Here is a 15,615-nt window from a genome sequence, read left to right as displayed (position 1 = left end):
ACTCAGGAACTTCCCAATGCCTTTCCCTGCCACCTGACCCAGCTTCCAGATGCAAAGACCCCTGGGTTCCCAGGAGGCCATGGGCACCGGACTGGGCGTTCTCTGACTCTTGTCCCCTCCCACAAGAGCCCTTGCCCAGGAAGCCCATGTGTGCCCGAGGGAGGAGGCGGCAGCAGGTGGGAGTCCATCGGAACACTTGAGTTCTGCTCTCTGCTGCTCACCAGTCCTCCCAGGAGAGCGGCAGGGGGACCGTGCACAAGGAAGTGAGCCTCTCCGTGGAGGGAATTAAACCATCTTCTATTACTGACATCAAGGCCCATTAAGGAGGAAGCCGATTAAGGGGCCGCTGCTAACGAGCACCACCGCTTGACGTGGTGGGGGAGTGAGAAAAGGAGGCTGGCTCCTTGAGGAAACACTAATGGGTGGATGGGGCAAACCGCCTACCCCTGCGGATCTGGGAGGATGGGCGATGCCTGCTCTCTGGGGCTCCTCCACGGCCTGACTCCTGATGCCGGCAGGTACACGGGACGGAGACACCCCCCCCTTCCCTCCCCCTCATCCCTGTCATGTATTCAATCTCACTAGGAAGGCTTAAAGATTAGGCCAAGACAGGCAGGAAGAAGCTAGGCGGGAGGGATGTACACCCCGCCGTCTGCTTCCTGGTGGCCCGGGAGGCGGTTCTTCCTTGTGGGTAGAGGGTATTTGGAGACCAGGCAGGGATTGAGAGCAACGCTACCCCATGGCCTCAGGGTCCCCTCCGAACAGCTCGTCCGGGAAGAGGCAGAGGCTGTCCCCACCCAAGCCACTGCAGTCGGCCACGTGCCTTCTCCCCAGCCCTCCTCGCCACTCCCATCGCCACCTACCAGCACATACCATGGGAATTCCAATTTCATTGGTGTTGATGTACATGTCCGGGCAGATGACTGAGCGGGCTGCATAATCTACTCGCTTTCCCATCATGTGCTTCCGGAACAGACCATCCTTCTTCTCCAGGATCTTTATGGGGGAAAAAGTCCACAGAAAGCATTACAAAAAAAAAAAAAAAAAAAAATCAAATATGTTTATCATTTTCTTTCTTCAAGACAAACATGTTTACTATTTACCCCCTTTGGCTAGCAATGGGGATCCAACTCACTGCTCACCTGTCTGATGCCAGGGTACTTTTCCATCATTAATTTGTCCATCTCACTATCAAACACAATATTGACGTGGCTCTGAAGGCGAATCCAAATGTTGTAAAGTTTGTCTGTGAGGGACTGGCCTGGAAGTAGACTCAGAAAGGACCGGTCCATAGCGATCGAAGGGTCTTTTTCCTGGCCAAGACACAACCAAGAAAACAGGCGTGATGGAAGAACCTCAAAAAGGCCAGGCCTGGTTCCATTTTTCTTTCTTACTAGAGCTCTGACAAATGATGAGCTCTGGAGTTTGCCTTTATGTCTTTTGAACTTGACAGATCAGTGGCAAAAGTAGTCCTAAATCTCTCTTGTCCATATGCATCAACAAAACATCAACCCCACTACCTATTTACCAGCCCATCTCTTTCTGGGAGTAAAATGAACTCAAATTTCTAAGAAGTCTCCTTCCTTTCCTTTTAAATCGACACACAATTATTATCTCACAGTTTCTGAGAGTCAGAAATCTGGGCACAGCTTAACTGGGTTCTCTGCTTCAGAGTCTCCCCCAGGCCACAATAAAGGAGTCAGCCAGGGCTAGGGTCTCATCTGAAGGTTCAACTGGGGGAGGACCCACTTCTAAGCGGACACGGCTGTTGGCAGGATTCAGTTCCTTGAGGACTACTGGACCAAGGGCCTCAGTTTCTAGTTGACTGTTGGCCAGAAGCCACCTTCAATTATTTGCTGCATGGGCTTCTCCAACATGGTAGCTTATTCCCTCAAAGTGTGCAAGCCAAGAAGGTAATGGATGTATCTGGTAGCAGCAGCTGAAGTCCCCTGGTATCTAATTCTTAAGGCAACGCTAGAAATTCTTCCCATATCAATACTCTTATGTAGCTCTGTTATCCTGCGGGATAACTGATTCTCATATGGAGTTTCAGCTTTATTTATGGTTTTGAAAAACTTAATCCAAAGCACTCATAAAAATGCAGGTGAAGTAATTTCTTAAAAGGAAAAATGCTTGCCTTATGATTTCCTGTGCCATCAATTAAGATAAAGGCTATGTCAAGTTACTGGCTGATCTCCAGGCCTCAGTGAAATATTTAACCAATCCTTTCAATATTTCTGTCCCTGGCTCTGCCTCTTCCTCTTCTCCCACACCTGCCCAGGTGACAGGCCTTAAGGCAGTAAGCTGCCCTAGAGCACCACCTACTGACACTGTCTGGTCTCAAGGGGCTGGGTACGGGCACAGGAGAGAGACACATGGTCCTTTGCTCCAGGGTGGGTCAGATGAGAGAAGAAAGCTGCCAGCACTGAGAGGAGGGAAAGCGGAGGGTGGGGGAAGACCCAGTAAATGAGGATGTCTTGGAACCCATTAGTGATAAAGTGGGCTTGTCCTCAATCCTGAGGAATAGCAGGGTCTTCTCAGTTACAGAGAGGACAGGTCTATTTTCTGTTCTGGCAGAAGGAGCCTCACAGGGAGAGATGGTCACCTACATGATGACAGAGGCCCTGTCAGACTAACTCACTTCTTATGGCGTCACCTGACTCAGGGCCATGTGACTACTTGTGAAATGAGTGAGACCCTGTCTCACCTTGTATATTCTCGGTGCCTGGAGCGGCGCTAGCCCACCCACACAAGGCATTCACGATGCGTGAGAGGGCCTCCATGGGAATGGGATGTTGGGTGCAAGTGTGGGAAGAAACAACACACCCTGTTAATCAGATGGCAGGAGGGTACTGGGACTTCAGGTAGCAAAAGGACCTCAGGAATCAGAGAGGACACTGTTCATTTCTGCAGAGATTTAGCTTTTTCTCTCGGACAAAAGGCTGCCCTAGTTTCAAGGGATGTCAACGCAAAATCCTTAGCCCTGGTCACTGGAGCCGGCTATCCTAAGGCCTTCCCTCTGAAACTGAACTAGGACCTGCAGATGGCACCTTTCTCTAATACTGAGGATTTTTAAAAGCACATTTGCCCCAGCAGATCAGAAAACTTAAGCAAAACCAAAGAAATCCCAAGCAGAAGGGCCGAGTAACGCAGAGCATGGGCGTCCGGGACAGACAGTGGCGCCACCTGGCGACAGGCCTGTCCCAGCAGGGGAAGGGAGCCTGGAAGCCCTGACTATCTACTCAAGGCTGAGATGGTCCTTCCCATTTGCATCCAGAGAGCATCTTAGAGATGGGAAGGATGTCAGTGATCTCAGCAAACTTCCTGAGCGCCTGATTCATCTTTATACCCACCGAGGACCTGGCCCACTGAAGGGGCTCGGGAAATGCCTGCTGAAACAGGAATTCAGCTCCACTGTTTACTGGAGAGGAAGCTGAGGCCCCAAATCTGACAGTCCTATTCTGGGAAATTCCTACAAATGACAACACTGCCTTGCTGACCCCAATGCTGGAGACCTTCCTGAGCCAAAACCGGAGCTGGGTGGCATGGGCTCTGGTACCATAACCCAGGAGGGACATTCTTAGAGCTGAGGGCAGCAGACTGGTCTTTCTAGAGCTGCCAGGGAGAGCAGGTGGCCCAGAACACACCACATATAAAATCCCACCCCAGACCACATGCATTTTATAGTGGAGACAAGACCAAGAAGTTAAAGCAACTCAACCAAGGTCACCCCGGGCGTGATCGCTGGGGCCACGCTCAGACCCATGCTTTCCCCCAGACCTCGCCTGGTCCTCCCAAGCCCATGGCTCACACACAGCTGTACAGAACTGCTAACAGGCATCTCCCAGGACCCAGAGCGTAGGGAGTCAGAACTACGACATCAGCTCCAAGGCGGCCCTGACCTCATCTGTGGCGGGTGCTGCCACCTCTCTTGGCAGCTCCTGTTCTTGGGCCATCAAGGCCAGAAGCTTTCGGATCAGAACCACATCCTTCATGACAGCCTGCAGGTTCACCGTCTGGCCGTTGGTGAACATCTGGTCCCCGAGGCGGCTGACAGGGCGATACCTGTAGGAGGACGCATAGCATCAGTGGCTGCTCAGCATGAAGGGCGTGTTCCTCAGCCTCTCACCCACTCCTACTTCACCACCACACTCAGAAAGAAACCCACATTCTTCCTGCACTCAGGAAGAATGGAAAGGAAAATGTTCCTACCACCTGCCACCTGGGAGTGGAACAGATGCGCGACTTCTCAGTGCCCGTGACCCTTCCATCATCCTCTCCCAGAGGTCATTATTCAATTGTTCCAGAAGCCTTTGTCAAGTGAAATACAGCCAATGAAAGGGCATTACCTTGAGGGTGGCACCACCAAGAAATCCAGAAAGAACATACTGGGATTGAATCTGGACTCCATGCCAACATCTTCCAGTCCCAGAAAAAGGTAATTCAGAAAGAATCCTGTGTTTGAAATAAACCAAAAGGATCATTTAAATCTATATGTAAGAGCATGGAAGGATGACCACGGAAATTTTACTGAGTGGAAAAAAAAAAATCCCAGAATGTAGGACAATATGTAGAGTAAGATCACATTTGTCTTTATAAAAACTAATGAGCAAAAAAAACAGTCTCTGGGTGCTGTGAGCCTACACACAGGGGAGATGATGGGTTTAAAGACGGGTGCCACAGGGATGACAGTGCTTAGCCCAGGGGCTGCGATGGACAAGGATGGGAAACAAAAACTTTCACGTGCTTCTGGCTACGTTCCTGGATCATTAGACTCACGCGCACGCGTGCACACCACACACTTATTACTTTGGTATTTATAAGAAAATGTATTTGAAATAAACAAACAAAAATCAAATCAAAAAATAGTCTTCTTAAGATGGGTGGGATGGGGGGGGTAGGTCCAAGAGGGAGGGGATATATGTACACATATAGCTGTTTCAACTCATTGCACAGCAGAAACTAACACAACATTGTAAAGCAACTATACCCCAATTAAAAAAATAATAACAACAAAAGGAAACAAAATAAAAAACCCTCCACATAGATGCTACCAAGATCGTCTATGGATCAAAGCTGTGTTCCAAGTGTCTGGTGACCCAAAAAAAAAGCTACAGAGAGAATGAATAGAACATGTCAGGGCCATCAACACTCATACTAACTTGAGTGCTAGTTTTTTCCTGACATCACTTATCCCCTTAGCAAGATTTTCATTTTTAAGTGCTTGTCATTACACAGCAGTCACATTCAGTGTTCCAGAACACACTCTCAGAGGGTGGGTGATATGTGGGCTTTTCTTATAAATTCAAAGACTAATGGAAGACTTTCCTATTTGTAGGGAATTAAAATGTATGAGAATCCTAATGTAATAAAAACAGAGTTCATTTTTTGATTCACAGAAGGAATTCCCATAGAAATCTTAAAAAAAAAACAACAACTTTTATTTATGGGCATTTAAAATAAAGTGAGTTACACTGAACCTTCGAGACATATGTCAAACTGTATTAGGCGATGCCCACCTGCAGCTGTCATTTAATGACCAGGCTCAGTTACAGTAACTGTCGAGTTCATGCCTTCCCCACACTGTAAGGCATCAACAACAATGTACCCTGAAGCCTGCCCCAAATCTACTGTTCGATTTCAGGAGAGATGTATAAGAATCACAATTGTGAAAGCATGAAAATAAAAAGGCAGGGTAAATGAGTCCAGGAAAGCAAAGGGCTATTTCTTTAGGCTGGTACAGCACCTTCATTCTTCCAAAGAGCCGTGAGATGTTCTTGAGCGCTGGTGGGTGTCAAGTATCCTCGTTTTCCCATCTGAGCTTCCTCAATTCCTGGAGCCGAAGAGGGGAATCAGAGCACAGTAAGTTAATTACAGGCACTCCCTCCTTAATGGGATTTATCAATTCTCTTCCCCACCCTGCCAAGCCTGCAATCTAACCACAAAAACCAATCTCTAGGACAGCATACTCTCTGCTCTGAATTTTTTCCCCTTTAATCTAATTCCTAAAGTAATGAAAACCATATAACTAGTGTATGAAATCTAAAAAAGTAGAGCCAAAGGGGGAAAAAAAATCACCCACGATTTCATCATGTTAACACGATTACCACCTTTATATATTCTTTTCTGGTCCTTTGGTTTATACAGTTTTAGATCATTATAATCTCAGGTGTGGATTTATTTTGTACTACTTTGTTCATTTAGTGTCATCTTGTGAGCATTTCTGCATGTTGCCCTATAGCTTTTGCCCTATAGTCTCACCATCATTTTTTTTTTTTTAACCCAGACTGAAACCTAGTCCTTTATCTCTATTTTGTCTATTTTCCCAAGAGATGTCACTGTTCCAGAAAATAACTTAAATATTCTTGGAGTGGAGGTAGTCTCTCTCTTCCTACTGGGATGTCTTCTTGGCTCCTTTCCCAAACTTGGCATTGAGACCAAGACCCAAGAACACAAGCACAGTGACCACCCACTGCATGGGGCTGATGGGGTTGGTGAAGAGGATAACAGAGGCCAAAATGGTGAAGAACTTTCGAGTTGTGGTGATCATGGAGCAGGTCAGGGGACCAAAATACACAATTGTCATGAAGGTGAAGCTCTGGCCCAGGGCACTAGTCAGGCCAATCACCATCATCTTTAATGGCTGCATGATATCCCTCGGAGAGGATGTTTCCCGAGTGACTGAACCACACTGTGATAGTTGGATATCTGAGTTGATCCCGATCTTTTTACTACTATAAATTACACTGTGATAAATAGCTTTATGCACATGGCTTTTACCAGAAAGCTTCACAGCAGAATTATGGATAAATGAGGATGAATATTTTTATGGGTAAACGTATATTCAATTTCTTCTTACAAATACCTTGCTGGTGCGTAAGAAGTAGTTTCATTTTGGTCTCTCAGATTAAGCTAGATCACTCTGGGATAATGTTTATCAGCTATACCCAGAGTAAGACAGAAAAATCACACTTGGGGCTGCCATTCAGGAGGTGTGGCCCCAAGCACTGAGATGATTAACAAAGATAAGTAAGTAATGTGACAGTCTAGGTTCAAAACTATCAACTTCTTTTGGAATACATTCACTGAAATTAAATATTGCTTGGGAATTCTCTGGAGGTCCAGTGGTTAGGACTCCGCACCCTCACTGCTGAGGGCCCAGGTTCGATCCCTGGTCAGGGAACTAAGATCCCACAACCTGCACAGGGCGGCCAAAAAAAATTTTTTTAATTGCTCAGTATTCTTTTTTTATGTACTTATCAGGGCAGGAACTGTGACTCGTCTGTGTTCCTAACACCTAACAGTATCTAGGACCCAGCAGATACTAAATTTTCATTGGCTTGAATACACATGCTCGAAATATCGTAAGATAATCTATATTTAAAAAGCCCTACTCTTCTGCTTTTTTCCACGTTTGTAAAATCCAGCTTCATTCCACCTCCAATTGTCTACTTGGTTTCTTTACCAACTGCAGAAGACACGTCACTGAAAGTTTTTAGAGAAATCTGTAACTTGGAGAACAATAAACAGATGTACCGTAATTTAATTACTCTCTATTAACAGGCACTGAAGTTATTTCCAATTTTAAACGACTTAATACTGTGGGCATGCCTAATTCTTAGGATAAAATCATTAAAGTGGAATTGCTAGGTCAAGAGTTTACACGTCTAAAATTTTGATTCCTATAAAAGCAAAACATCTCAACCAATTAATGCAACTGAAGAAAATGTGGGGAATGCAATGAAGAGAGGCTCTGACCTTCAGGAATAAACCACAGAGATAGAAAGCTATGTGCGTTCAGTGGAGAGAAAAGACCCCACTAACCTAAAGAACCATTTTGCAGGCACTTTTTTTTTTTTTTTTAAAGATTATGAATGTTTATTTTTTTATTTTATTTTTTTTGCTGTACGCGGGCCTCTCACTGTCGTGGCCTCTTCCGTTGTGGAGCACAGGCTCCGGACACGCAGGCTCAGCGGCCATGGCTCACGGGCCCAGCCGCTCCGCAGCATGTGGGATCTTCCCAGACTGGGGCACGAACCCGCATCCCCTGCATCGGCAGGCGGACTCTCAACCACTGCGCCACCAGGGAAGCCCTTGCGGGCACTTCTGGAAAGAACCCCGCTCTTACTAAACTGGCTTGATGAGCTGAGGAAGATGAGCTGCATCTGGCAGTGCTCTCCAGCTCCTAACCCAGAGCTGCCAGCGCAGGAAGTGACCCCACCAGTTTAGGCACAGACTAAAGCAGACTGGGGTTGTTCACTCACTGGGTTGGAGTCAGAAGAGACCTGTGGGATGCCACCTCCTCACATGGACCGCACCCTTCCTAACGGGACACTTTTGCAGCCTGCAAAAAATGAAATCTGCCTCGATGGTACCTCAGAACGGCCCTAATGTGTGTTTCGTTTAGCTCTAAGAGCCGCCATGTCAAAAACAAATGTCGGGAAGTCAAATAACTTGGGGAAGACAAGATCACAGTGGGTGGAGTACCCGGCTTTAAGAATTCTCATTTGAAAATGCTATCATCTTGGGGCTTGAGGAACACTCTGGAGTGAACGTGAATTTCACAAGCTTATGGCGCCCCTCATGGGATCACCAGTGCGTGGGGATCACTGAGGCACAGGCCTCGCTGCTTGGCCCCCTTCGATACCAGGAACGTGGCCAGACCCTTGTCCCAATGCTCACCTGCCTCCACATCACCTCCCCCTGGAGTTACTGACCTGCGTCACCCACAGCCTCCCCCAAGAGCAGAGGCCACAAGGTCAGTTCTCCACTTCGGCACTGGACTCGGCCAGAGGCCAGGCCCTGGGCACGAGGCTGAGTGCCCAACAGGTAAATGTCTGCTAAATACTAAAAACCCAATCCAAAAACTATCGAAGACTATGGCTGACTTGTTTCTAATGCACAGAATTTTGGGTGGCACCATCATATTCTCATAGCTGCAGTGAAGATTACGTCAAAGAATGGATTTGACAAAGGCTACCTAACTTTTAGATATTTGCCCCAAAGAAACAGGTATCCTCTAGATTTCTGACCATCTTTGTTCTCAATCTATGAACATTTTCTAAGGTGCCCTAAGGGCTAGAGCAGCAGCTTCCAACCTTAAAAATTATTTTAAGGGGGCTTCCCTGGTGGCGCAGTGGTTGAGAGTCCGCCTGCCGAAGTAGGGGACACGGGTTCATGCCCTGGTCCGGGAGGATCCCACATGCCACGGAGCGGCTGGGCCCGTGAGCCTGCGCGTACGGAGCACGCAGCGGGAGAGGCCACAACAGTGAGAGGCCCGCGTACCAGAAAAAAAAAGAGAAAAAAAAAAAAAATTATTTTAAGGGCTATATATAGTGTAGAAAAATCCACCCTCGTGGTTGTTTACGGTTAACCATTAAACAGGCTTTCTAAATGCATTGTGGTATACTGGATTGGATCCTGGAACATAAAAAGGGCATTACTGGATAAACTGGTGAAATTCAAATAAAGTCTGTAGTTCAGTTAATAGTGTACCAATGTTAATTTCTTAGTTTTGACAAATGCACCATGGTCATCTAAGATGTTACGTTAGGGCAAACTGAGTAAAGAGTACACAGTGACTCTCTGTACCATGTCTGCAACCCTTCTATATGTCTAAAATTAGTCTAAAGTAGAAGGTTTATTTAAAAAGTAATAATAGGGCTTCCCTGGTGGCACAGTGGTTGAGAGTCCGCCTGCTGATGCAGGGGACACGGGTTCGTGCCCCGGTCTGGGAAGATCCCACATGCTGCGGAGCATCTGGGCCCGTGAGCCATGGCCGCTGGGCCTGCGCGTCCGGAGCCTGTGCTTCGCAACGGGACAGGCCACAACAGTGAGAGGCCCGCGTACCGCAAAAAAAAAAAAAAAAAAAAGTAATAATAAACACATTTGCTATTGCTATGGTCTCAATGTTTGTATTCCCTCAAGTTTCATGTGTTGAAATCCTAACCCCGCAAATGGTGGTGTGTTAGGAGGTCGGACCTTTGGGAGGTGATTAGGTCATGAAGGTGGAACTCTCGTGACTGGGACTGGTGCCCTTATGAAAAGACCCCAACACAGCTCCCTTGCCTCTTTCCACCATGTGAGGTTACAGGGAGTAGCTGGCTGCCATTGAGGAAGTGGGCCCTCACCAGACACCGAATGTGCCAGCACCACAACCCTGGACTTCCCAGCCTGCAGAACTGTGAGAAATACATGTCTGTTGTTTATAAACACCACTTGGTTTATGGTACTTTTGTTACAGCGGCCCAAAAGGGTAAGGCAGTTACTTACTCCAGGCCTTGCCATAGTCCTCAATACAAAAGACAGATTATGCAACTCCAGGAAGAGAACTTACTTCCTTGCCTATTCTGTGTTCTTGAACTCTGGAATAAGGTTTAGAAACAATGTGCTACAGACTTTCGCACAGGAAATTTCCTCAACTCTGGGCAAGAAGTTCTGTCGCTGCCACTACATAGAGTTGGAAACCCAAGGTCCAAGAAGCGACCTTCTCTAAGCCCCTCAGAATAAGAAGCAGAGTGAGGTGTCCATCACAGGTGATGCTTTTCCCGCCCTGGCACATTGACTGTATAACGAAAAACAAATGGTCAATATTTACAGAGCACGTAAGACATAGCAGGCACTGGTCTCAGTACTTCAAATGGAACACCTTATTTAACCTTCACTTCAAAAGAAAAAACAAACAGCATCTTTAAACAAACTTACGACTACAAAAATGAAAAAGCAGGAGTACCAAGTCTCTCAAGTTTCTTCCCAGGTACCCCCAAGGGCAGAGCAGAGCTACTCCAGGGATCTGACAGGACTGTCAGAAGCAGCCTGTAGGAGGCGCTAACATTCTTTGGCTGCTCACAGCTTTTCTTTAAAATTCACCTACATTTTACTTCAAAATAAATCCACACTTGTTTGACAACAAAATGGTGTGAAATATTTGCCAGGTAAATTTCTTAACTTCCTTCTCAAAAATCTTTCAGAAAACCAACCACCTGTGGCAAGAGGCGCGTCATTCAGCCTGTGAGCAGCCTGCAGCCCCGCCGTCAGTTCTGCACGAGAGGCCGGGGCTGGGAGCTCGCCAGGATGCCCACTGGCCCTAGAGCCTGGACACCTACCATCTGCTGGTCCACCACAAACGCGCAGCTGAAAAACACGTGGTGTGGAGGACCAGGGATCCCCAAGGCTCGGGGCACGTCTGATGGTCACACGTGAAAGACATGCCGAGGGCCTCCTGGGGCCCGGCCTGCTTACCCTGGGGCTCAGTGTCCTTCTGGTCAGCTTTCCTGTGCACCATGGCCGGATACGTGATTGTCAGTTTGCTGTTGTGCTCCTTTCGGACAACTGACCGCCCGGTTCTAGACATGAGGACAGTTTTGAGGAGAGAAAAAAAACCAAACAATGTGAAATCTAAAATACGACACAAATGAACGTATCTGTGAAACAGAAGCAGATTCACAGATATAGAGAACAGGCTTGTGGTTGCCAAGGGGAATGGCAGGCGGGGGAGGGAAGGATGGGAAGTTTGGGATTAGCAGATGCAAACTATTATGTATAGGAGGGGTAAACAGCACAGGGAACTATATTCAATAACCTGTGATAAACCATAATGGAAAAAATATGGAAAGGAATATATATAACTGAATCACTTTGCTATACAGCAGTTTATACAACATTGTAAATCAACTATACTTTAATAAAATTTAAAAAAACTATAGAGGGGAAGGTACTCACTTGCAGTGGGGACATCGCTTAGCAGTCATATGTGCCTTCCAGAAGAAAGCAATAAGTTTGCTTCTGCTCTCACAGACATTTTTTACCTATTAAAAAAAAGCAAGGAAACTCAGAGTGCCATTCTGATGACAATCCAGTAGGTATTCATTTTGTGGTTTTCACCTTTTTTTGAAAAACCAGAGGAAGCCACCCCTTTCTTAAAATTTCCCACAGAACCCTAATATAGCCAAACGCTACCAATCACTGAGCGACTTCTTTCCTTAAGTTTCCTCATTCATAATATGGGAATGAGAATAATAACCACCTTACCAAGCTGTTACTAAGATAAAGACATCATGAATGCGTGGGGAGGGGGGCTTGGAATACAGCAAGGATCAATAAATGCTACTTTAATTCAAAACAAATCTGGACTTCCCTGGTGACACAGTGGTTGGGAATCTGCCTGCCAGTGCAGGGGACACAGGTTTGAGCCCTGGTCCGGGAGGATCCCACATGCTGCGGAGCAACTAAGCCCGTGCGCCACAACTGCTGAGCCTGCGCTCTAGAGCCTGCGTGCCTGGAGCCCGTGCTCCGCAGCAGGAGAAGCCACTGCAATGAGAAGCCCACGCACCGCAACGAAGAGTGGCCCTCACTCGCCGCAACTGGAGGGGGCCCACGTGCAGCGACAAAGACCCAACACAGCCAAAAGTAAAAAATAAATAAATTAAAAATAAATAAATAAAACAAACCTCTCTGGGGACTTCCCTGGTGGTCCAGTGGCTAAGGTTCCGCGCTCCCAATGCGGGGGGCCTGGGTTTGATTCCTGGCCAGGGATCTAGATCCCACACGCCGCGACTACGAGTTTGCATGCCACAACTAAGACTCTGCATGCCGCAACTAAAGATCCTGCATGCCACAACTAAAGATCCCACATGCCACTACGATGATCCCGCATGCCTCAACTAAGACCTGGCACAGCCAAATAAATACATAAATGTTAAAAAGAAAAAAAGAAACCCCTCTGGATGCAGCTGCTGCCTCCCCTGAATGGACCTCAAAGTTCCGAGGGAAGGCACATCCACAGTTAAGCTACACTAGTGGTTCTGAACTGGCTGCAAATGAGACCCACCCAGGGGGCTTTTGTACCCTCCCCTGGGGCCCTACCCTAGACCAATTAAATCAGAATCTCTGGTGTGAAACTTGGGCATGAGGTGAATCAGATCTCAAGATGAGCCCTGCAGGTTGATTACCTAGACAACTCATTCCCTGAACAAATTAACACTTACACAGGTGTGACGGGGGGACAGGGAGGCAGCAGTCATTTAGCAGTGTTGGAAGGAGAAAGCAGCACAGGGTGTGGGCCTTATTCTCCAGGTGAGACCGCAAGCCAGAGCATAAGCCTCACTGGATGCTGTACCCAAGCCACTAATTCCACCTAACCTTCTCCTGCAGGCAGGCATCAAAGATGAGGACCCAGTGGCTCAGGGATGGTTATGTAACTTACAAGGTCAGAGGCCTCACGAGAGGCAGAGCTCGGATTCAAACTTTGGGAAGCTAAAGGATACGCAAAAGACAGTGCAGTGCGGAGGCAACTGGGATAATTATGCTAAAAACCGAGTGTTTGGGAAACAGAGAGATAGCATAACTCACACGTGCGCCGTGGGCTCCCAGGAGGTTGTTCTGTAGGATTTTGGTTGTATATCGTTCTAACTCTTCCTGAATTTCGAAGGCAGTAGGATCAGCATTTTCTTCCAGAAACTGGAAAACAAAGAAAAAAACTGTATGATCAAAGTAAAGCAAGTGTATGATAAGCAGCAGCGGGGGCAGCCTCTCCAAGGACGGGAGAGTTTCGTTTGAGGGGAGAGAAAGAAACCTCATGGCTGCTGTGGTGCATTTTCAGAAGTTTGGCCACACTGCTGTTAAAAAAATAAAATAAAAATTTAGACTATTCTGCTTCCAGTAGTGGTCAGCTAGATTATTCAGACCAAACCGAAAAGAACCAAGACAGGATAAAATATTTTAAAAAATGTAAAGCTCGGAAGAACTGACAGGACAGTGAGGGATAACAAAGGCCAAACGGAAGGGAAAATGGGAATCCAGGTCAAAGAACACAGGGGCCGTGGCTGCTCTGAGGCGAGGATGCCGCAGTGCACAGCTCTGGGGCAACCCTCAGGGTAGTTGTGTCCCTCCGGGGAAGATGCTGACAGACTGGTGATGCTCCCTGGAGCTGCACAACACGTTAGCCTGGCCTTGGAAACATTCTACAATCCAAAAATTTTGAACTTTTCATTTTGAAGGTCTTAAATGATCAAGCAGAGAGAAATGAAAGCTTAGAGTTAGTGCAAGGACAGGAATCTAACAGGATATCTTCCTGCCATATCGCACCCCACAAACACAGGAGGCTGGGGACCCTAAGGGCTATGTCCTTGGGAACTAGACCAGCCATGGAACAGAACCACCTGGCCTCCATAGCCTGCAGTGCAGTCCAGCCTTGAACATGGACGACGATTGTCCCAGGCCACCAAGCATATGGCAAAAGCAATAAGAACGCTCTCTGGAGGAAGGCAGCCAGCATCCCAGACCTCAAATTATTCCTACAAAGAATTTGCTAAGTACAATGACAAACTGTCAGAAATAAGCACACAAGGAGGATAAAGAGAGGGAGTTCCTGGAGACTAGGACAATCTTCTTTAAAAAACTTATTTATTTATGGCTGTGTTGGGTCTTCACTGCTGCGCGCAGGCTTTCTCTAGTTGCGGCCAGTGGGGGCTACTCTTCACTGCGGTGTGTGGGCTTCTCATTGCGGTGGCTTCTCTTGTTGCAGAGCACAGGCTCTGGGCATGAGGGCTTCAGTACTGGTGGCACATGGGCTCTAGAGCGCAGACTCAGTAGTTGTGGCACACGGGCTTAGTTGCTCCGCGGCATGTGGGATCTTCCCGGACCAAGGCTCGAACCCATGTCTCCTGCATTGGCAGGCAGATTCTTAACCACTCTGCCACCAGGGAAGTCCTTTAATTATTCTTATGGCTTCATGTTTTCACACCTAGCTATTTGTACCCAGTCACAAGCCTTAAAGCTCAAGCATTCTGCTGTTCTTAGGGGCCACACACAAATAGCTCTTGTACCCCCCACTCTGGCTTGTCTGATTGCCACGACAGCCACTACCCACTTACCCTGCACTGAATTCTCTCCAACTCGTACACTGCTTGTAGGGCCCCGACTTCCAGAACTCTCAGCTGGCAGAGCAGCAGGTGAATCACAGCCCGGGGGCAAGTCAGCATGTGACAGTTTAAACAGGAACCCCGGAGCAGCAGGTAGAGTTTCTGAAGAGAGGGAATAAGAGAGACAGGATATTAGAACGTGACATAGCAGTCAAAGTGATTTTCAACGTTAAATACTTACGATTTTTGTTTCTATGTTGTCAGTTTACTCCTTTAAGAATTCTACTTCACCCTATGTACCTGGAAAGCCCTTTTTCACCATAAGAACTCGATAAATATTCCTCTATGTGTTCTCTTACGGCTTCATTTTAATCCATTAACACTAGAAGTTTACTTTGGGTCTGAGGTTGGGAACTACCTTTATTTTATTTAAATACTAAATTTAGTACTCACTTAAATACTGAAAACTTTTAAAAAAATATTTATTTATTTAGGCTACACCAGGTCTTAGTGGCAGGTGGGATCTTCACTGCTTCATGTTTAGTTACAGCATGTGGGATCTAGTTCCTCGACCAGGGTTCAAACCGGGGCCCCCTGCATTGGGAATGTGGAGTCTTACCCACTGGACCACCGGGGAAGTCCTAACTATTGAAAACGTTTAATTAGAATGTTTCATTTAGGGCTTCCCTGGTGGCGCAGTGGTTGAGAGTCCGCCTGCCGATGCAGGGGACACGGGTTCGTGCCCCGGTCCGGG

At 47.1% G+C, this 15,615-nt stretch overlaps 1 protein-coding gene across 1 annotated transcript in view; it reads right to left on the bottom strand.

Annotated features, from left to right (window-relative positions):
• Positions 1–15,615, bottom strand: part of POLR1A (RNA polymerase I subunit A) — a 75,326-nt gene that overhangs the window by 51,865 nt on the left and 7,846 nt on the right. Inside the window, exons 3-11 of the mRNA XM_065890976.1 lie at positions 14,874–15,023; positions 13,351–13,458; positions 11,722–11,807; positions 11,242–11,345; positions 5,747–5,833; positions 4,350–4,455; positions 3,903–4,065; positions 1,143–1,313; positions 874–996 (exon numbers count right to left, since the gene is read on the bottom strand). Of these exons, the coding sequence (XP_065747048.1) occupies positions 874–996; positions 1,143–1,313; positions 3,903–4,065; positions 4,350–4,455; positions 5,747–5,833; positions 11,242–11,345; positions 11,722–11,807; positions 13,351–13,458; positions 14,874–15,023 (1,098 nt within the window). The remainder of the gene's footprint in view (positions 1–873; positions 997–1,142; positions 1,314–3,902; positions 4,066–4,349; positions 4,456–5,746; positions 5,834–11,241; positions 11,346–11,721; positions 11,808–13,350; positions 13,459–14,873; positions 15,024–15,615) is intronic.

The sequence above is a fragment of the Phocoena phocoena genome, chromosome 14 (assembly GCF_963924675.1).
Source record: "Phocoena phocoena chromosome 14, mPhoPho1.1, whole genome shotgun sequence".
Taxonomy (NCBI): Eukaryota; Metazoa; Chordata; class Mammalia; order Artiodactyla; family Phocoenidae; genus Phocoena; species Phocoena phocoena.
The sequence above is the reverse complement of the archived record's forward strand: the minus strand, read 5'-3'. Positions and strand labels throughout refer to the sequence as shown.